General features: G+C 34.3%; 1 protein-coding gene and 1 long non-coding RNA gene across 3 annotated transcripts in view; both read right to left on the minus strand.

The window, feature by feature from the left end:
• Positions 1–426: 426 nt before the first annotated feature.
• On the minus strand, positions 427–5,423 carry LOC145299963 (uncharacterized). The gene is made up of 2 exons (XR_013872208.1): positions 2,589–5,423; positions 427–1,993 (listed from the first exon to the last, which is right to left on the minus strand). It is a non-coding gene; the product is annotated as an uncharacterized LOC145299963 (long non-coding RNA).
• A 53-nt stretch (positions 5,424–5,476) lies between these two features.
• The window catches only part of LOC145299974 (cytochrome P450 3A6-like), a 59,958-nt gene continuing 42,561 nt past the window's right edge, over positions 5,477–22,873 (minus strand). For both annotated transcript variants that reach the window (XM_080144448.1, XM_080144447.1), the window contains 4 exons: positions 20,953–21,041; positions 14,091–14,228; positions 5,811–5,973; positions 5,477–5,587 (listed from right to left, as the gene is read on the minus strand). In XM_080144448.1, the coding sequence (XP_080000574.1) occupies positions 5,513–5,587; positions 5,811–5,973; positions 14,091–14,228; positions 20,953–21,041 (465 nt within the window). In that variant the 3' untranslated portion in view covers positions 5,477–5,512. The remainder of the gene's footprint in view (positions 5,588–5,810; positions 5,974–14,090; positions 14,229–20,952; positions 21,042–22,873) is intronic.

Below are 22,873 nucleotides of genomic sequence, written 5' to 3' on the forward strand. Positions count from 1 at the left end.
TTAAAAATAATTTTGAAAATGCATTTACATTTTAATATTAGCAACCTTTCAACGTATTCAAGTGTGTCTTATCAGCGGAAGAGAAACGACCAAATGATTTCAAAATATTTTTTATTAGTCTGTGGTTTTATTACCTTTTGTCTCCATCCCAAAAAAAAAATTTAGATCTTAAAGAAATTGTTTTACAATCAGTATACAGACATAGAGAAAAGAAGGGGTATCTCGCTTCAGAACAAAAACAATGGATGCTTTGACTGCCTGTCAGTGAAGGAATTCCCAAGTCTCCGTCAGTAAGTAATATAGACGTGGGAAATCATCAAAATCAAAGGTTTTTTTCTAGCACAGAGGTGTAAAAATTCAAGAATTCATTTATACTTAAAAATGTCTCAAGATTTTGTTTTGTTTTGTTATTTTTTTTTGTTTGGGGGGGGGGGTCACACATTTTGATGACCCTTGGTAAGATTTGTCGGAGCTAGCAGCAGAAATCAAGAATAAAAAAGAAATCAGACAAAAGCCAAATTATAAAATAAATGAATTAAAAAGATTAAAACACTTCTTTATATTTTACTTCAAATTTAATTATTAATGCTGTTCCATAGTACTTTTATTAATAAAAATATTTTATTCAAATCTTAAACTTTGGAACCTTGTAAATCAAGTGCAGTAAAGGATTACAAATTCATGCAATGTTTCGATTATTGTTTTTATGCAAGTAAAATAAATTTACGCGATATTTTGATGTTATTATGATATATAGGTTTTAGCTTTACTGATAGTTAAACAAATATTTATCAGCATTAAGTTTCAGAAAAGCATCACACGACTCGCTTTTCGAATTAGAAATAAATTTATAATTTTTCCAATTTTGATACCACCAAAAGTTCCTAATATATATATATATATATATATATATATATATATATATATATATATATATATATATATATATATATATATGTAATGGGTTAAGAAATTCGAACAAAAGAAAGATGTATATTTAAATAAGTGGGGTAGTCACCAACAATGTGTATTTTTTAACATTATTTTATTATTCCGTGTCTTGGTTTTTCATTGAGAATTATGTTTAGATCATTGTCATAATGTTTTTAAATCATTGAAATCGTTTTTAACGCGTTCCAGACGTTCTGTGAAGCGTCCTCGTCAGAAATTATGTTAAAAAATACACATTGTTGGTGACTACCCCACTTATTTAAATATATATATATATATATATATATATATATATATATATATATATATATATATATATATATATATATATAAGTTGAAAATTCAAACATGGCGTAATAAACGAAAAGATAAAAGATAATTACAATTTCTCTCCCAATTTTCGGATTTTGTAATCATGCTCATATGCATTTATTTTCTTTTGATAAATTGATAGGCGTTTTTTTTCTCCTGATGAGTTAAGGGCAGAATAAATTCATTGATTGATATAATAATTAAATGAAGGATTTTGCGCTATACAACAAGTGCTGTCAAGAATTGTGCATGTCCACGTACTTGAATGAATAAATTGTAAGATGTTCAACATCTTGAAATTTGAAATACATACTTTTGTCATTTATTTGTTATATACTCTGTAATTACACTGAGCTTCATAATGATTGGTATAAATAAAAGGTGAAATATAATTGGAAACAATACATTTCCACATACACACACACACACACACACACACACACACATATATATATATATATATATATATATATATATATATATATATATATATATATATATATATATATATAAATAAATGTTTAGAGGTACAGAATTTGTATATGGTTTTAAATAAAATACTAGGCGGAAGTTTCTCGAGAGCTCTTTCGGCTATCATCTCTTCAGGAGTAAATCGATAGCAATCTAAATAATATTGTAACGAAAATAAAGAGTTCTATTGGGGAACTTATTTAATTTGTTTCCATATATATTTATGTATACGTATATATTTTTGTTTAACAAATTTTGCCTACGATATAAAATATTCAAAAAACTAGAATTTGCCTACGATATAAAATATTCAAAAGACTAGAAATTTTGCCAGATATAAAATATTCAAAAGACTAGAATTTGCCTACGATATAAAATATTCAAAAGACTAGAAATTTTGCCAGATATAAAATATTCAAAAGACTAGAATTTGCCTACGATATAAAATATTCAAAAGACTAGAAATTTTGCCAGATATAAAATATTCAAAAGACTAGAATTTGCCTACGATATAAAATATTCAAAAGACTAGAAATTTTGCCAGATATAAAATATTCAAAAGACTAGAATTTGCCTACGATATAAAATATTCAAAAGACTAGAAATTTTGCCAGATATAAAATATTCAAAAGACTAGAATTTGCCTACGATATAAAATATTCAAAAGACTAGAAATTTTGCCAGATATAAAATATTCAAAAGACTAGAATTTGCCTACGATATAAAATATTCAAAAGACTAGAAATTTTGCCAGATATAAAATATTCAAAAGACTAGAATTTGCCTACGATATAAAATATTCAAAAGACTAGAAATTTTGCCAGATATAAAATATTCAAAAGACTAGAATTTGCCTACGATATAAAATATTCAAAAGACTAGAATCATAGAATTCCATGTGCTCAATCAAAGAGAGCAGATTTATAATTTTTATTTTCTTTATGTAAATAAAGATATATCTTGTTACGATGTGCAAACCGTTTCGAGCATTATTATTTAGAGAAAATATTTTACCATGTCTAACGTGTGGCATGGCTTAAATATCTAAGATTATAAAAAGCTCCTCAACTTTTTTTAATTTTCAAAATTTTTTCTTGTCTGATGAAATCAATAATGATCGAAACGCTTTGCACATCCTAGCAAAGTATAACTATTGTCATCAAGAAAATAAAATTATATATATATATATATATATATATATATATAAGTTATAGACGAAATAAAGTAAATATGGTTACACATACACTTATTTGTCAATTCAATATGGAAAACACATCATTAGGCTAGATGTAAAGAGCATTATATATCATAGCCCCTTTTCCAAATGATGTTCTTTTCCTTATTGAACTGACAAATAAAATAATATATAGCCATATTTATTTTATCTTGTCGATAACTTTCTTTATATGCTTATGCTCCACCTCACATGTTGAGCGTCTTATATCTTGATAAGTCTCCGTTTGGAGAATCTTTCAATGTTCTTTAATCCACTTTGATTATATATATATATATATATATATATATATATATATATATATATATATATATATATATATATATATATATATATATACACTATAAAATTGATCTGTCTGTTTATTATAAAAACATTATTGGTTACAATATGTGCATACATGTTTCAGTGGAATCCTAATTCAAAGAGACCACTTCATCAGACCCAAAAAGGGTCGATATTGAAACAAGCGTCAAGATTCCATTCGTTTTTTATAAAATATATTCGAGTGTGGTTTACACACTGAAAGAAAGTGAGGTTTATACTTTGTGAATGAGAGCAGTAGAGGTTTTGGAGAGAGGTGTGTTGAAGAAAGAGAGTAGGGGTGAAGGTTGGAGGAAGAGGGGGGAAGCATGGGAAGTATTGGTATTATTTTAACTTGGTGGTTGTTTATTGACCTAAGTTTTAGCTTTAATCTGAAGTAATATTATACTCTTATCACTTTCACTTCCCTATCTTAGGTCTTCTTTATGGTTGTTTTTTTTCTTTTCTGATGGAGACTTCATTATTCATCTATTTTATTGCTAAGCTCTATTTGTTTATTTATTTATTTTATTCCTCGCTTTTTATCCGTTAATTTGTTGCTCATTTCTAAATTATTTATTTGTTTGTTTGTTTATCCATAACATATATGTCCATATGATCAAATTAACAATCAATGAACAAGTATACAGATTTATTTATATGATTTAAATAATGGTAGTATACTGGGAATTGTATTCTCTGCTTACCGCAGGTGTCCGAAGTAATTACACAGGCAAAGGTTTTCATATCTATATATAAACTTAATTTCGATGGTTGTCATTCTTTCATTTGAGTTATTTATTATTTCCTCAATACTAAAATATAGATATATTTTATAAGTTTATATGCTTTGTTAAAGAGATAGGTTTTTCAGACCATATACATATTAGCATATACTTGTATATATTGGTGGAATATTCCGTTCCTAAAGCTCTCCAGTTAGTGCACTTAGTTACGCTTGGGATCAACTATGTGGTAGATTTCCTTATGTAATGCTGCTTTACAACAATACCAGTATATATCAACTAGACCCATACATTATTTTAGTTAATCGTTTCCAGGTGCTTAATTATTAAGTATGCAAAGTGCACTCATTTTTATCCACTTGGTTGCATATTGTGTTTCTGATCGTTTATTCTAGTATTAAACGGTAGCGTTTGAGATGAGTGGAGGGGTGACGAGAGGGTGGCTCCTTAATTTAGTTAAGTTATTTATGCTAACCTATTTTTCAAAATTTTTCAGTGAGTATAGTTATTAATTAGAGGTGTGTCCGTTTTTAGTAAGTATAGTTACTAATTTGTTGTGTATCGGAACTACTTTGTATTCTTTCAACTCATCCTTTTGTTCATTTTGGGAGTGAGGGAACTATGAATTGTAGTTATACTATTATGAGGAGATCGCTATCGTTTTTTTTTTTTACATCAGTGTTTGCAGCTCATAGCCGATTCTACTGTTACAGTTAATAATTTTTGATGGTCCTTAAAACTAATAATGTCACGTTTCTCTGCTAAACATAAATAACAGAATGAAGTTAATGAACTACATATTTCAGCCTTTTTAAGTATTTTCCATTCGACTAAAGGTGTATTGTTCACCTCAATTAACTTCCAGTAGTGTATTGCCTATATAGAATTTTTCTATTCTTGGTTTTCTATGGGGTATATTTTAGCCTGGTATACTACTAAAGATGTGAGACAAGTATTGCTTAGTAGTTATTCAGTCGGTCTTTGGCAATTGTAGTTCTTCCTGTTATCATTGTTATTAGTGTCCATAGTTGGATTATTTTTCCTTAATATTTTATTATTGTGCTTTTTATGATTCTTTCTATGTTTTCAGTATAGCTGTAGCTAAGGTGTTTTTGTTAAAGATTTTATGTAGTGTACTACCTGGTAGGAAATGTTTATCTATAAGTTTTGTTGAAGGAGGAGTGAACCAGATTATTTCTCTACCTCAATTATAAGATCTAGTCATATTAATATTGCTTCTATTGTATTTAATGTCGGCATTTTTGTTTTGTATCACATATGTAACCAATGTTTGTATAATAAAAAGACTATATACAAACTCTTTCCTCCATTGAGTACTCTTTAATAATCATGCAGGTTTCATTGGATTTACATCTAAGAAACCAATCTATACAACTATTATATATATATATATATATATATATATATATATATATATATATATATATATATATATATATATATATATATATCATGAATTAAAAAAATATTGTATTTAACGTTGTTCAATTTTAAGCCAAATTCCATTCTTCGGTTTCAGCAATCCTGCAGGAGCAAATTCAATCTTCTTCTGCAAAGACAAAATAAATTATTTTAGTGCATTTTAATATTCAGTATAATTTTTTTCTATCATAGTTATTTCTTTTTTTGGGGTTATCAAAGACAAATAAGATTAAAAGATGACTGAAATGTTTATTGACAAAGTTTTTTTTAAATATAGAATTAATATCAAGCATTAAATCACACTCAGTATGAAGTATTTTACATAAAGATGATCAGTGAAGATTACTTACTTCAGTCTTTTCACATGGAACAAGACGAAATTTCCTCAACATTTGTACAACTGCCATCTTGAATTCTAGTTCAGCCAATCGCATTCCAGCACAAACTCTTGGACCGCCCCCAAAAGGAAGATATGTAAATGGTGTTTGTTTTGCCTTATTTTCTTTACTGAAGCTGAAATGATGATACATTATAGAAACCTCCACATTTAATCGCCATTAATAAATAAAGTTCTATTAAAAAAACATAATTTAATTTCAGACATAGCTTAACTCTTTCACAAACACCTCCTATATTAATTAATACATATAATCAGTCAATAAACTACATAACAAAAATACACTCATTTCATTTAAGTTACACATCCATATTTAAATTATAACGGGCATGTTTGTTCCAAAAGGAATATGAATTGCATCATATCTTTTTAAATATATTAACGGCTATGTGACGTAATAAAAAATTCTTACTCTCTTTCACAGTGCTATTGCACCCTGTTTTTTTAATTTCCAACGATTTTTTTTCCGTTTCTGAAATGGAACAGGGTCATAAATTTCATTACATCAAAAATATATTTTCAAATATTTGCACTGGTTTTTGTTTTCTTAATTTCATTCATCCAGAGGAAGTCTCGCAATATAGACAAAACATTGATGAACACATAACTTGGTTTTTCCTTGTTCTATTTCTCTATTTCGTCGGAATAATATTTTCAATGTTTTCATTATATATATATATATATATATATATATATATATATATATATATATATATATATAATGAAAATATATATATATATATATATAATGAAAACATATATATATATATATATAATGAAAACATATATATATATATATATATATATATATATATATATATATATACTAGCAGTTCCCCCCGGCTTTGCTCAGGCCTTATATACTGTTCATAAGGTTATGTGCATATGTATATATTAAAAAGTGTGAATATGTAAAGTAATGCCTTTCTGTATAATAGTCTTCCTTAACTACCATAGAGAAAAGACAGACAGATATTTTCACTTTTATAGATATAGATAGATAGATAGATTCGATGCAATATATAGCAATGATTTAAAAAGTATTTTAAAAAAAGACTCATTCGCCACCACCGAGAATCGAAACCAAAACGTTCAGCTCACGACTTATTTTGCCTCATTCGCAATGACTGGATATGAAAACATGTTTACTACAAGGCTAAAAATTAAAACATAAACCAATAGCTACTACGTTATGCATTCATAATGCCGGCGTTCGACCTTCACTTGGCAAATTTCATTTTTTTTTAATTTTCACACTTTTGTACCGATTTTTCAGGGCTATAACCCAAATATAAAGTTTTGCATGGATTCAAATACCTTATATATGAAGTTTCATGTCTGTAGACCAAAAACTCTAGGAGGAGTTTCATAGGCAAAATTTGTTAAACAAAAATATATACGTATACATAAATATATATGGAAACAATGTTGTGTTTACTATAAACTTTTATGCAAATATTATGCAAGTATAAATCATGTAGAATATCTGCATGAATATAGGACTAGAGGGACGGATGGGTGTGAAACCAGTCTGTTGGACCTGATGGTTAGATGCGATCTGGTACACAGGTATCAGGTAGATCATCCGGGGTGGGAGATGTGGACGTGGCTCTCTAGCAGGCCTTCCGTTTCAAGTACTTACCTGAATCGGTTGTTAGTTAGAAGAGGCAATGTAGATACATATCTTGTCCCACGTTCCACTGGTTAGGCCACTCTGACCACAATCTACTTGTGGCCAGGTTAGATTTAGATAGGAACCCCAAGTTAGCCGGGTACTGGAAGTTAAATACTTCCTTACTGGAGATAGATGACTTCCGGAAAAAGCTAACTGAATACATCAAGAAGGGATTAGTGGGGGCGGTTACCAGGAGTAGGTGGTGGGTAAACGCCAAATGTAGTTTTAGAGACTTTTCTGTCAAATATGGCCAATGCTTCACCCTAGATAGGGCCAAGGCAGAGAAGCGGCTAGAGGATAGAATACCACGGGTGGTGGCAGCGGGGGATTCCGTAGAGATAGGCCTAGCTAAGGCGGACCTGAGTCGTTTGGCTAGCGAGTGATATCAGGGCCAGGTAGATAGGGCTAGAATTAAAAAGATGCCCAACGAAGCTGTGAATGTTGACAAATCAGAACGAGTCTATTCACTCGGGTGCAAATCGGATAGGTACATTCGTAAGATTTAGAGCCCAGAAGGAGACTCCTTAGTGTCGACTTGGGAGATTTGCAAGCGTGCACTTAGAAGATCATTTCGCGCAGCTGTCCAGACTCCACGTCCAAGAGTTTGGCAACTATTTAGCTGGCTCGCCCCACCTGGAGACAGCCCGAGCGGCTAGTTGTGATGGTCAGATTACAGAGTGTGAGGTCGTTGCTGCTATGAAGCAGGTCGCCTATAATAGATCACCAGGACTCGATGGACTTCCCTACGAGCTGTTCTTGAGGTTGTCGCACATGTTTGTTCTGATTCTGATGGGTGTGTTTAACCACTGGTTTGACACAGGATCCATCCCGAGTCAGGTTACCAAAGGCGTGGTCACACTTCTGAAGAAGAAGGACACACATGTTGGGGTGTTGGATGATTTTAGGCCCATCACGTCGTTGAACATGGATTTGAAAATCCTGGCCCGTGTTCTTGCGAATCGTTTGCAGGTTGTTATCACTGACTTGATCGAACTGGATCAGAACTACGCTGTGAAGCGAGATCAATTCAAAACAATTTGCATTTGATTCGTACAGTCCTTGAAAACCTAGAAGACGACACCGAAGCCATGCTGATAAATTTAGATCAGTCCAAGGCGTTTGATACGGTTGATCATCGTTTCCTGATGACTGTTTTAGAGACCGCCGGCTTTAGGTCCGGCTTTTGGAGATGGATCTCCATTTTGTATGCTCGACTGACGGCAGTTGTGCAGGTCAACGGGGTGCGGTCGACGCCGTTCGCAGTTTCTCGGTCAGTGCGACAGGGGTGTCTGTTGTCGCACATTCTATATGTCCTCGCGCTGGAACCATTCCTTAGAAACGTGAGGTCCAGGGTGGCTTAGAAACGTGAGGTCCAGGGTGGCTTAGAAACGTGAGGTCCAGGGTGGCTGGACCGGCCCTGCGCGGTATTGCTCTTCCTGGCGGTACACGAGCCAGGGTTTCCGCTTTGGCCGATGATGCCACCGTATTTGTTTCAAGCTTTGTTGATATTATTACGGTGATTAAGGCTCTCAAGCATTATGAAAAAGTTACAGAGGCCGTAGTCAATCTCAGCAAATCCGTTGGCCTGAGGTTGGCCACTTGGCAGGGATCGAATGCACTGCCTGGCACATTTGTCTGGACAGATGACCCAGTCCGGATCCTTGGTGTTTGGTTTGTACCCAGTCTCTGTCTTGATAAGAATTGGTCGGAGGTACAGACCAAGGTCGAAGCGTCTGTGAGGGTTTGGCTTCGAAGGGGATTGTCCTTTAAAGGTAGAGCAGATGTGTTTGCTACTTACGTGTTTCCGCTGATCCTTTACCGGCTGGCTGTACTTCCTCTGTCTGCAGTCCGTATAGAGGCCTTAACGCGTGCGCTCTTTTCACTGTTGTGGAATAAGCAACGGCCACTTGTCCATAGACAGGTCTATACTCAACGTCTTGTAGATGGGGGCCTGGGGATGCCTGACCTGGTTAGTCATAAAAATACTGAAAGGTTGGCGTTCCTGGATAGAACTCTAATGGAAGAATCTGATTGGGGTCCCGCGGTTGGTGTAGCATTTCCCAACCTTATCCCCAATCACTTAATTGAATGCCAGAGAAGACCGAGAGGGCAGTCGCAATTCCTCAACGAATGGCGAAATGCGCTGCCAGGGTCCCTTGACCTTGCACAGCCTAGAAGAGTATTGTATTGGGGTTTAGTGGTGGGGACCGCTTCGGACCCGCTTGGGGAGTGTCTGCAGCTGTCGGAGGGGGAGGTCCGCTCTCTATGGAATTGGGCACAGGCCAGGGATATCTTAATAATTCTGAATTTTCCCTGACCTGGCGATTGGTTAGAAACGCTCTACCCCTCAATAAAATACTGTTCAGAATTGGTAGGGCATTTAGTCCTTTTTGTCCACAGTGCGAGGAAGATAGCTTAGAAACTGTAGATCATGCATTTTTTACTTGTTCCAAGCTCCGTGAATTCTGGGGGTATGTCAGTGATGTCATGGCTCGCATCGTCCCCGATCAGGTGACGATCCTGGATTTAGCATCCATAGTCTATAACACAGATCCCTTGTGGCCTAGGGAAGAACGAATGGTGTTCTTAGCAACCTTGGCTATAGCTAGACTAGTAGTGTGGGTTTCACGCATAGAGGTAGGGCGTGAGGGGGGGGCGCCTTTTCATCGGGATCTGATTTTGTATTTTAAACACCAACTTAAAATCAAAATCAGATGCGATAGAAGGAGATTATCTCGCTCACAGTTTAGTAGGAGGTGGATTCACACTGCTAGTTTATGTGCATTCATGCGAAACAGGCTTGAGTACGTGTTCCCTGCCTAGGCATGGCACACGCCAACTGGAAAAGCAATCTCCAGTCCAGATTAAGACTATCCGCAGTGGATCAGTCCCTTAGCTAATTGATATAAATGAGCTCCATGTCCCCAATCTTTATTTTAGGTGTTAGAATACCTCCAAAGAAGCCTAGTCCTGATCAATTTATTTTAGTCCAAACCCGTCCCAATGGTATATTTCTTGGAGGTCACCGAACATCCACATGCCCCCCCTTTATTTTGTCCGTAGTTGTGCCCATTCTCTCTTAGGAAGTGCTCCCTTGTTTTCGGCTTATACTGGAAAACAGGAAGCATTTCAAAATTAAATAGGTAAGGGTGGGTCCTCATTAACACATTCATCGCTTAACATTTTATTTGGTTCATTTATTTTTTATTACTGTCATTTTTCTTTATTTTGGGATGTTTTAAGTCTCTCATCACCCGCATATATCATACGCATCACTATTACATCTTTAATATATCATATACATCACCTTCATTATTTCATTGTAAAAAAGATTTTTTTTTTTTTTTAAAGTCATTGTAAAAAGAAAAAAAAAATGTAAATATTGTTCATGTCATCTGGGGCTTTATGTAGATCCAATCCTAGAGTGAATGCGGCATTGTGGTGACTGCAGCTAGTTATAGGGAATAGACCAAGTGGACGACCCCCGACCCCCATTTCCCCCACACCTTTTTGGCCTCATACCACATTTAAAAAGAATTCATTGCATATTTTATATAATTTTTATTTTTAAAATTTTATCAAGTCTGTAATTGTTCTTCTTGAATAAATATTTAAATAAATTCTGTTGTTTTTGGCCTTCGGGCCGGGATCAAAGTGTAGTATCTGTTCCGGCAGATGCTGCACTTAAGATAATTTGTACCAGTCAATGGAGGGGAACCCCTCTATACTGGGACAATTATTATTTTTGGTAACCAGAGTGACCCCTTTTAGGGGAGCTGGTTTTTACCTCACATTAAAAACGGCCTTGTGCCTAATTTGCTCAGTGGGGGAGCAAATAAACACCATCTGTTCCGGCAGATACTGCAAGCTATGACTAGCAAAGACCAGATGTGGGGGCAACCCCACATGCCTGACCTTTAATCAGCTCCCATTTCCCACCTCTCGGGAGCTGATCCCCCCTTTCCCTTCCCCCTCCCTTCACTCCTCACATTAAAAATTGGCCTTGTGCCTAATTTGCTCGGTGGGGGAGCAAATAAATACCATCTGTTCCGGCAGATACTGCAAGCTATGACTAGCTATGACTAGCAAAGACCAGATGTGGGGGCAACCCCACATGCCTGACCTTTAGCCAGCTCCCATTTCCCACCTCTCGGGAGCTGGTCCCCTTTTTCCCTTCCCCCTCCCTTCACTCCTCACATTAAAAATCGGCCTTGTGCCTAATTTGCTCGGTGGGGGAGCAAATAAATACCATCTGTTCCGGCAGATACTGCGATCAAAGACCATATGTGTGGGCAACCTCACATATTAGACCTTGGTCAATGTAGGGGCAACCCTTCATACCAATTGTCACCATCCAACTCCCCTACTCCCCGGGGAGTTGGTCCCCATTTCCCCTTCACTCCTCACATTAAAAATCGGCCTTGTGCCTAATTTGCTCGGTGGGGGAGCAAATAAATACCATCTGTTCCGGCAGATACTGCAAGCTATGACTAGCAAAGACCAGATGTGGGGGCAACCCCACATGCCTGACCTTTAACCAGCTCCCATTTCCCACCTCTCGGGAGCTGGTCCCCTTTTTCCCTTCCCCCTCCCTTCACTCCTCACATTAAAAATTGGCCTTGTGCATAATTTGCTCGGTGGGGGAGCAAATAAATACCATCTGTTCCGGCAGATAATGCAAGCAAAGACCCTATGTGTGGGCGACCCCACAGATAAGACCTTAGTCAATGTAGGGGCAACCCTTCATACCAATTGTCACTAACCAGCTCCCCTACTCCCCGGGGAGTTGGTCCCCATTTCCCCTTAACTCCTCACATTAAAAATCGGCCTTGTGCCTAATTTGCTCGGTGGGGGAGCAAATAAATAAATAACTCAAAGTGTAGTATATATATGTGTGTGTGTGTGTGTGTGATAGTTTATGTATATGCATGTTTATTTATTTATTTATTTTATTTGTTTATTTTCTATTGTTATTGTTAGTTTTTAAATTATTTTGTATCGCTATCCTAGAGTAAATTTATCCTGTGAACACAGTTGTTCGCTATTTCTCTCCTACAGTTTAATAGATGTTGAGGTTCTTTAAAGTATAGGATAGCAAATTATATAAACTACATATAAACTCGTAACATATAAAAAAAAAACCTAACCTAGTTGTCTAAAATGTTGTTTTTGTCAGTGTTTTAGGGTAAACATCTGATGAGTACGTGACTAAAAATGCAGCAATAACATAATTTTGCAGACTTGTTAGTCACAATACAAAACAATATTGTAATGGATACCTTTAGAAAAGTAATAAAGTAAATTAAAAAAAACTAAATTTTAAAAAATTTAATAGATAGAAATATAAGAATATTTATTTCTTTTCATTTTTATTGAATGTGAAATAAAACTCTTTTTTTCTTTTTAAGCGAAAAAATGGGCAGTCACATGATGGGTGGTTAAATGACCTAGAGAGTGTTCTTTTAATCGCAGGATAATGTGACCAAGATATGTGCCGTCCTGCCTTGTTGACTAAAAGTGTTAATTGATCATAAATATTATATTGAAGATTAAATCAAGTTCTAGAATTTCAACTTGATTATACAAAATTAACACGGAAATAATTCCATGCGCATTTTATGTAGGAAATAGCTCAAGTTTCAAATAGATCAGATTATCATATTTTTTATTATTGAGATTTGAAAGACCTTGGTCTATATTTGAAACGCTTTGCTTTAAATTACAAGAATTTATGAGGAAATAAGTATTTATGCCTTTAAGTGAATTAGGTCATCACATTTGATATTTTTTACCTATATTTGATACACATTGACCTATACGTGATACATCTTGATCTATATTTCATATACCTTGATATTTGGTACACTTTAGACTATATTCAATACATCTTGACTTATATTTGATACATCTTGACCTATATTTCATACACCTTGACCTATATTCGATACACCTTGACTCATATTTGATACACCTTGACTTATATTTGATACACCTTGACATATTTGATACACCATAACCTATATTTGACACATCTTGACTTCTATTTAATACACTTGACCTATATGTGATACATCTTGACCTATATTTGATACACTTTGATCTATATTTGATATACCTTGACCTATATGTGATACACCTTGACTCATATTTGATACACCTTGACTCATATTTGATACACCTTGACTTATATTTGATACACCTTGACTTATATTTGATACACCATAACCTATATTTGACACATCTTGACTTATATTTAATACACCTTGATCTATATGTGATACATCTTGAACTATATTTGATATACCTTGACCTATATTTGTTAAAAGCAATTCGAGTATGAAAGGTTCGTTCAAAAAAAAGAAGTTTCATACCACTGATTTCCCTGCAGAAGAACTGCAAAGACTAAGCTTAGCTTTCTGTTTGACCATTGCTACACTAACGTTTTTGAACAGCAGTTTCAGTTGATTTATTTTCCTCTAGAAGACAGATTAAGTTTCGCACCTCCCACCCACCTTTAACATTACGCGGGTCATTATTACATCAGGGTTTGATACTCACTTTTCAGGATTAAACTTTTCCGGTTCATTCCAATATCTGGAATCATAATGTAAAACCATAATTGGAAAGAAAACTCCAGTATTCTTCGGAATTTTGATTCCTTTCATAGTGCAATCCTCTTTACATTCCCTTGACAGCCTGAAAAAAATTGTCATCATCATTAGATTTATTAATTACAAATTACACTTAAAAGATATCAGTTTGATAAATATAAATATATGTTGTACTTTTGTATTAGATAATTGTACAGCAGGCAATAACTCTTCATTTATACAGGATGTTTCACAGATGAATGGCATAACTCCGTGACTTTCTCTCATATATATGTAAACTAGAAGGGGTACCCGGCATTGCCCGGGCTATATAAAAAAGGGGAAATGCATTTGCGTTTTACTACACTTTCTAAATGATTTTCGTTTTAATTTCATTATTTTTACTGTGCAATAATTTATAACAGTTTGAAAAAAAATCCACTGATGTTGGCCCACAGCTATGAAATCAGAATAGGGGTATGCGAGGAAGAAAAAATTTTAAATATAATGAAATAAAATACACATCATGTGTGCTTGAAAGCCAAATTACAACACAATATTATAAAAATAAACAAATATTTTCTTGTTTGAAATTTATAATTTAAGCATATTTCAGAGTCAAACTCCATCCTTAGTATTTTGTACAACTTTTTTCTTTCTTTTTTTTCTTCTTTCTTGCCATGTTGTAAAGTTGGAGGAAGAAAAAAAGCGCACCTTGCGCGTATTTCATTTCAAATTAAATCAACGGTTCTATAATAAAACTCACAAATTTAAAATATATTTATGATTTACATTTTAACGATTTGTTTTAAGTCAAGTAAATAATACAAAGTAAATAAAAAAATTTTTAACTTTTTAAACCTTATTTAAATGCAAAAGCTTACTGAAATAAACGTTTTCAAAAATATGTTAAAATAAAAAAATATGTAACATCCATCGCACGAATGCAAAAACTAATAGCCATGAGACAACCCATTCGACTAAAAAAAAAAGTCATACCATGAAATTTATCTACTTAACGTATCTGAGAGGTGAACCGGTTCACACATGCGCAGATGCTAAAATTATTTAGAAAGATATGATTTTATGTGACACTCCCCATCAGATTCTGTGGTCGTTAAGGTAGAAAAAAATGAATATTTAGTTCTAAATTTCACATATTATGCGTCCGAGTTTCTGCCCTTTAAGACAGTATCAGAATCATTCTTATCCAATTTTGATTTCAAAAGTTTTAGCGAGACATACAGACACACATACATACATACATACATACATACATGTGAGTGATGATTGCAACGTCTTGTCAGACGAGTGCCACTCTCTCAGACACTTAAAGTCGATGAGCCCAAAAATGATTTCCATCGTCACAGGACCATTTTAATAGACAAATGCCTGAGGGAGTATCTATACACCGACGATGTTACAGGATTTTAGCTTTGTACGACAGCTAATTCTCTCTCGGTTCAAAATGTTGAGATCCAGCAACAAGCAAGAGCAAGATAGCCAGCAACAAGTTCAACTGCAGACCAGCTTAATGCGGATACTGATCTCCTGCTTTATGTTTTTTTTTTTAAATCAGAGATTTACTTCTCCTAGAAAGGTTGCCTTCGCCAAGGCTTACGGGAGCCCTTTCCATCCCGACACATACATACATACATACACACAAACACACACGGTGCTAGTTGGGTTCATTCGTACATACATACATACATACATACATACATACATACATACATACACACTAACAGACATCTCTCCTTTATATGATAGATAATGAAAAAAATAAACATAGGTCCGGAAATGCTTGGTTTCCGAGTTATGGACTATTAGAACATTCTTTATGGTAGATATCTAACATATGTTATTTCTACATACGAATTCGATAAACACTGCACCTGTGACAGGATCGCAGGTAAAATAAGCCTGGGTCTGATATTGCCACATACATCAACACGATGATGAAAAACAAATGATACTAAGTAAATATAAAAGCCGTAGGACCCAGAGAAAGGTCTGAATGATCGCCAGGGAGTATTTTGATAATAAACATGGGGGACCTGCACGGCATTTTACAAATATTAACCCTTCTTATTTCAAGAAATAATATGACAGACCAAATACAGGTAAATGAATATGATCGTACAAATCAAAGAACATGGACAGAAAGAAATGTCGAATACTATTACAAATCCAGCACCCCCTCCCCAACATACAAAGAGACTCCTTTACACATATATGCTACCAAAATCAAGCTGTCTGAAGATACTGGCTTCCTGACCTGAAATGCACCAAGCATTTATGTTACTGCTTTATATTTTCCCTTTGAAAAACTCGATTATGTTCTGCAAAGCCAAAAACAAAAACAAACATTTTCTTGTACGAAAATCAAACCAACCATTATGAAAAAATATTTGAAGAAATGAAAATCAATGTATAAACTAAATAATTATAACCTGAAAAGGGTTAATATACCGTAAAATAAAACAATCAAACCAAATACTATGAATAAATATTTGAAGATATACAGAGTTCAAAGCATAAAACTTTTATCCCAAATTACTTGATTTAACATTACATTACACGAAGCGGGTTGGTATGCCGTAAAAAAAAAAAACCAAACCAAACCTTATGCTATGCAAAGCCAAAAACAAAAACAACAAATTTTCTCTAGAAAACAATCAACCTAAACTTCATGAATAAATAATTGAATTAAAAACTTTGAAGCATAAAAACTTTTTCCAAAATTACTAGATTCGGCATTAAATAACCCCAAAATGGTTGATATTCCGTAAAATAAAACAACTAATCTTTTATACATGTAGACCATAATCCTTAAGTTATATCATTGATTTATTTTCCTGTATATTGATATCAATTATTTTGCTTGATTTTAACTTGATATCTATATATCTATATCTATTGTCTTGTTTGGAAGTTGATTTCGTCAATCCACTTCCGCTTTACAAGTTCTGGTTTATGACTTTCAGTTTACGACTTCCGGTTTCAAAAATTCTGCGCATACTTAAATAACAAAGTACAAAGCCATTTTTAATGGACGATTTATGAGATCATCTTCTTTCTTCTTTTATTTTTAAATAGATTTATACATTTTATTTTTCTACTTTAAATCTATATACATAAAAGCGAAAATGTATGTGTGTTTGTGTGTATGTTTGTGTGTCTGCTAAAAACTTTCGACAGACACAACAAAAATTCACAAACTCATATGAAAGCCCCACCTGGTCTCATATGAAAGCCCCACCTTCCGGACGACAAATATCGAAATATTGGCCCAAAGTGACCATCAGAAGTGCGTCAACTGATCGATTTTCTACAGGGGGGGGGCAAAAAAGTGACATTTTAATGTTAAACATTACATATTTTTAAATCGATTTATAACTGCCCAAAAAAATACGGCCGCCAACTCTTCTACATAAAGTATACACGCGGCCGTTTATTTTGGGTCAACTTGTATTTAAAACCCGCTGAGTAATGTCACGTGATCTTGACGTCAGCAACCTCTAATGGCGGTCTTAATTTACAATTTAAAAATGTTGTTATCGGTAAAAAAATAATTAATTAAAGCTTAGCTATGAACTTCTACGCTATGGCAACGTTACCAAAGTTATTACCACATTCAAAATAGTTAGATAGGATAGTTAAACGAAAAATAATGCCAAGTCAAACATGTGAAGTAAAAAAAAAATACGCTTACAAAAAATATTAACGATCGAAGTTTTTTTTTTAAATAAAAACAGCCAGACGCCATTTTCCAGTCTTTAGAGTAAGGCAGACGAAGTGAGAGAGAGAGAGAGAGAGAGAGAAAGAGAGAGAGAGTGAGATAGAGTGAGAGAGAGAGATGTCTAAACAGATTCGCCAGGGGGGGGGGTCAACAACGCATGCGTCAGATGACGTCATGACGTCGTGACCTGATTTACTTTAAATAGTTGATAAACCGAATTAACTTCATATACGCCGCTTTAGCGCAGGTTGTTAAGGCGTTGGTTCGTTATCTAAACGTTTTGGGTTCGATTCGTGGTGTGAGATTTTTTTTTGCTTTTTCTCGATTTTTTAAATTTAAATATTGAACCCTGTATTATTTAAGCCATTTTTCACGTTATTTTTTTTGTGTGCTTTACCCCCCCCCCCCCCGCTTAATTAAAACGTTGTTTTCTTTTCTTACTTCGCTTATAACAATGCTTACATTGTCATCGTCGTTGTCGTAACGCTCGACGACTTTCAAACATCTTTCACTTCTGGCTGGCCGATTTTATTTTCAAACTTCGCCTCAGGGGTTCGGCTTCGATCCTACCCCCCCCCCCGGCTTCTTTTTTATTTAACACCACACACTCCTACAAACACCCGGGCAACGCCGGGTACCCTTCGCTAGTCTATAATATAAAAGGGCAAAAATCTGTTTAAATGTATGTATGTATGTATGTATGTATGTATGTATGCTTGTATGTCTTGCAAAAACTTTCAACAGAGGCGACGAATTTTCACAAGATCAATATCATTTTGAAGCACGACCCTTCGGATGATAAATATCAAAAAATTGGCCAAACACATTAAATCCTTCACCTTCAACTGGGCACTTTCCTACAGGGAGGGGTAGCAAAAAATCGTTCGTTCATGGTAATTTAGCCAAACACGCATGCACAAAAAAACGTTCTTTCTTGAATTAGTTTAAGAAGTTTTAACATCGTTCACTTATTCTTTATTTTGCTGTTTGCTGGTTTTTTTTTATATATTTAATATTTAAACTGGGTTATTACGTTCGCTTATTCTTTATTTTCGATTTTGTTTTGATTTACCCTACACACACACATCCAAACATCCGGGCGACGCCGGGTAACCCCACTAGTCTATAATATAAATCTCACTGTTTAAATGTATGTATGTATGTATGTATGTATGTATGTATAATTTAAATGAGAAAATCTTGAAAACTTTGAAGTGACGAATATAATGATAAAATCATTTTTGTTTATTGATTTTTTTTTTTTTTTTTGTAAGTCGTATATTTCGCTAATACATAGCTTCATTAGGGTTGAAAGTCCGGTTCGTGAATTTCTTTTTCTTCATTTTGGTGTTATGGCGAAGAGACGAGAATTTACGTGTTGGTCCGGTGGTTTCAAGTGTATATTGCTCCAGTTTAGAGCGGTATTTAAAGTAAAAGCTCGAAACTGGAGCACTATACATTTGAAACCACCGGACCAACACGTAAATCCTCGTCTCTTCGCCATAACACCAAAATGAAGAAAAAGAAAAAGAAATTCACGAACGAAAAAAGTAATAAACAAAAATTATTTTATCATTATATTCGACACTTCAAAGTTTTCAAAAATTTCTCATTCAAATTTTACTTTAAAAATAAGTGTCTTCAAAAAGTGTGTGACCATCTTTTACCGTATGTATGTATGTATGTATGTATGTATGTATGTATTCCTAAAACTTTCGACAGAGGCAATGGATTTTTCAGAAATTGGTATCGTTTTGACGCTCGACCCTTCGGACAACAAATATCGAAAAATTGGCCAAAAACATTAATTCCTTCACCCTCAACTGGGCACTTTTCTACAGGAAGGGGTTGCTTTTCTCGCCGATATTTTCGAAAGTTATCCCCTCTTTTCGATCGACTACCCTTAATTTAAACCTTTGCCACTTCCGGTTTAGAGATGGATGCAACAGCAACGACGTCACGTTTTTTTCCCTCCTTTGTGGTGCGAGTTCGAGCCTGGCTGCCTACTACCACATTTTTTCTTTTTTTTTTTTTTGCTCAACAACACACACCTCCAAACACCCGGGCAACTATGGGCACCCAGGATAGTAAATAAATAAAATCAAAAATAATTTTTTTTTAAATTAATTTGCATTTCAAATAAAATAATCGGTAAATTTTTACTTGGTTCCCATCTTAACATTTTCCTTTAAAATGATGACTCATCTAGGTTTTCGAGTATGCTGAAAACGAATATCGCATTTAAAATTTTTACAAATAATAGTTTTCCGGATATTAAGCAATGTAATTCCTTATGTTAAAAGTGGTGTCCATTGCTGTACGCACAAGCGTGCATATTTTTGGCATAATTAATATACTCACTATTCTATAGCTAGCAATAACATATACTGACATAACGGGTCACGGATAGTCTAGTATATCTATAAAAATGAGAATGTGTGTATGCGTGTGTGTGTGTGTGAGAAAGGATATTTTCAACCTACATACTCAACAAATTTTTGTTTTACAGGTTTGAAATTTGATATATAGGGCATTCAGACACATAGAAAACTTTTTAATCGGTTTTCATCCGGCAATAAATGGCTGCTTAGGAGTTAGAATTGAAAAATTAGTACTTAGAGTTTATCAGATTTTTATTTGTTTGTCAACTGTTTTATAAATGCGCATGCATGAATGACTCACATGACATTACTTTATGTTAAGAATAAGTATGTTTGGAAACACTTTTTAAAGAACGTATCAAGCTGGCCTAATGGTTATCATACTTAACTAACTGTCTTTAGGTTTTGGTTTCGATCTCAGCTCGAGCATTTTTTTTTTTACTTACAAGAAGTGAATTGCTTAGAAAAAAAACATAATACTCGCATGCACATGTCTCAATTTCTTTCCGTTTTTTTTTTTTTACTTCATTTTTTTAAAGGAATTTAAAGTTACGTTTAATATTGGGTAACGCCGGGTACATCTGCTAGTACATTATATTTTCATGTTTGTATTTGGTACATACTTTGCGCAGACACTAATATGATATTAAGTAATGCACGTGTTTTTCATATGAATCTTTACATGAAACAAAATCCACATAACTTACGCATTTGCAATTGGATACAATCTCAACGTCTCATCCATGCACATACTAAGATAGGTCAGCTTTTGAACGTTGTCATAATTTGGAGATTCCTATTAAATAAATAAAGATATATATCAACAAGGACTTAAATTGTTTTTAATTTGCATAAAAAAATATTCAACCTTTTATCAACCTATTATTCAGTTCAATGTGTGTACATCAGACACCTAACCCTTTAAAATCTCATGTAATGTGAAGCAAGGATGTGCTACAGAGGAGGAGTGGAGTTGCAGGTGGCAGAGAGGACGGTCGGCTATTTCTGGGCTTTTGAAGATGCTGTCAAAGGAAAGTCGGTCAAATCCTTGATTCAGGTGCCCCGGGAATGACGTCAATGGTGGACAAAGAATCTCTGGAGATTAGGTCAGCAGGATTGATCGACATTTCAAGACAATGCATGGTGGAATGTTCTGACAACATCTCTGCGAATAAAATGGAGACAGCACCCAACGATGAGAGAAGAAGAGGGCATCGACCATGGGCAAGACAAGACGATGGTTCAAGAAACTGAAATACGTTGTATTAACAATTATACACTAGAAGATGTAAACTTATTTATCTAGGATCCACCATGAGAAACAACATATCAGTAAATGCTGAACTACATAGCCGAATCAGTAAAGTGGCCTACAACTTTGGAAAACTTAAGGATAGAGTTTTGGATAATATGAAACTCTCAGTCTGCACAAAAATACATGTGTACAGGGGTTGAGTCATTAACGCACTCTTTTACAAGAGTAAGTTTTGTGCTTTATTGGTACTGCAAGAGCAATGGCTGAAGAGCTTCCACTTGTGTTGTCTAAAACATGTATTGGGTATTACATGGAGAGCCTAAATTATTTAAACACGAACCCTTCAAATATCACAGTTTCTCTTATAACACAATTGTTGGACTACATCCCAGGGATATAAACAAATTCCAAAGGATATTTTCTCATTATATTTAACAATTAAAAAAGGAAGGAATGAAGAAATTCTTGCACTGTCTAAGACACATATTGGTCATTATATAGAGAGACTAACAGCTAGAGTTTGGGATAGGCTCTGCCTATTGCCTAACTTGCACTCCTCTGTCTATTGGTCAGGTGTAGAGGTATTGAATATAGGATTCCCGGGGAGAACCGGATAGCTTAATTGAAATGAGAGATAGCACTGGAGTGTGGTGCAAGTGTTGTTATTGAAAGGAAATATTTCGATAGCAAAAGGATTGTATTGAAATGGGTGTTTTCGATAGAAATAGTTAAAAATAAAAACATATAATGATTAAGATTTAGATCAGAAAAATAAACAAAGAGGTTGGAATGTTAGTTGAAAAAAAAAACTATGGCTGACCTTATATTTTCTTTCAATTTTCTTATATTTTTGTGTTCTTACCAGATGCCAGATATTCAGAAATTCCAACTGAGACATCCTTTTTAGAATTCTAACGGTGGCTTTAAGCACACGTATTTAGCCTTCGCTTGTACTTGGCTCATCGGTTATATTTGCCAGTTTTTGAAATTATTTTTCATGAACCTGATAGTTCCTATGATTACCGAAATGATGAATATCTTCCTTAGATTCCAATTTCTTTACATATCGTACATAAGACCTTTGTATTTAGTTACCTTCCCTGTTTCAGCTCAGTTTAAGTCAACATCATTAGAGATATTGACTTCAACTAAGGTTGCTACCCTCTCTTCTTTTGTCCCATATCACTATTTCATGTTTAACAGCTTCGTTTTCTAGGTACATAGCTGTAGGGATTGCATAGTCATAGTGAATGATGAATGACTTATATACAACAAGTCTTTCTGGTATATGTTCCCAGGATTTGCTGCTAAACTGGATATTCACTTTTTGTTTCATTTTACTTCAGACAGTTCTCAAAAATCAAGGGGGGGGC

This window comes from Euprymna scolopes, chromosome 2 (genome assembly GCF_053919585.1).
Source record: "Euprymna scolopes isolate OS-2025 chromosome 2, ASM5391958v1, whole genome shotgun sequence".
Taxonomy (NCBI): domain Eukaryota; kingdom Metazoa; phylum Mollusca; class Cephalopoda; order Sepiida; family Sepiolidae; genus Euprymna; species Euprymna scolopes.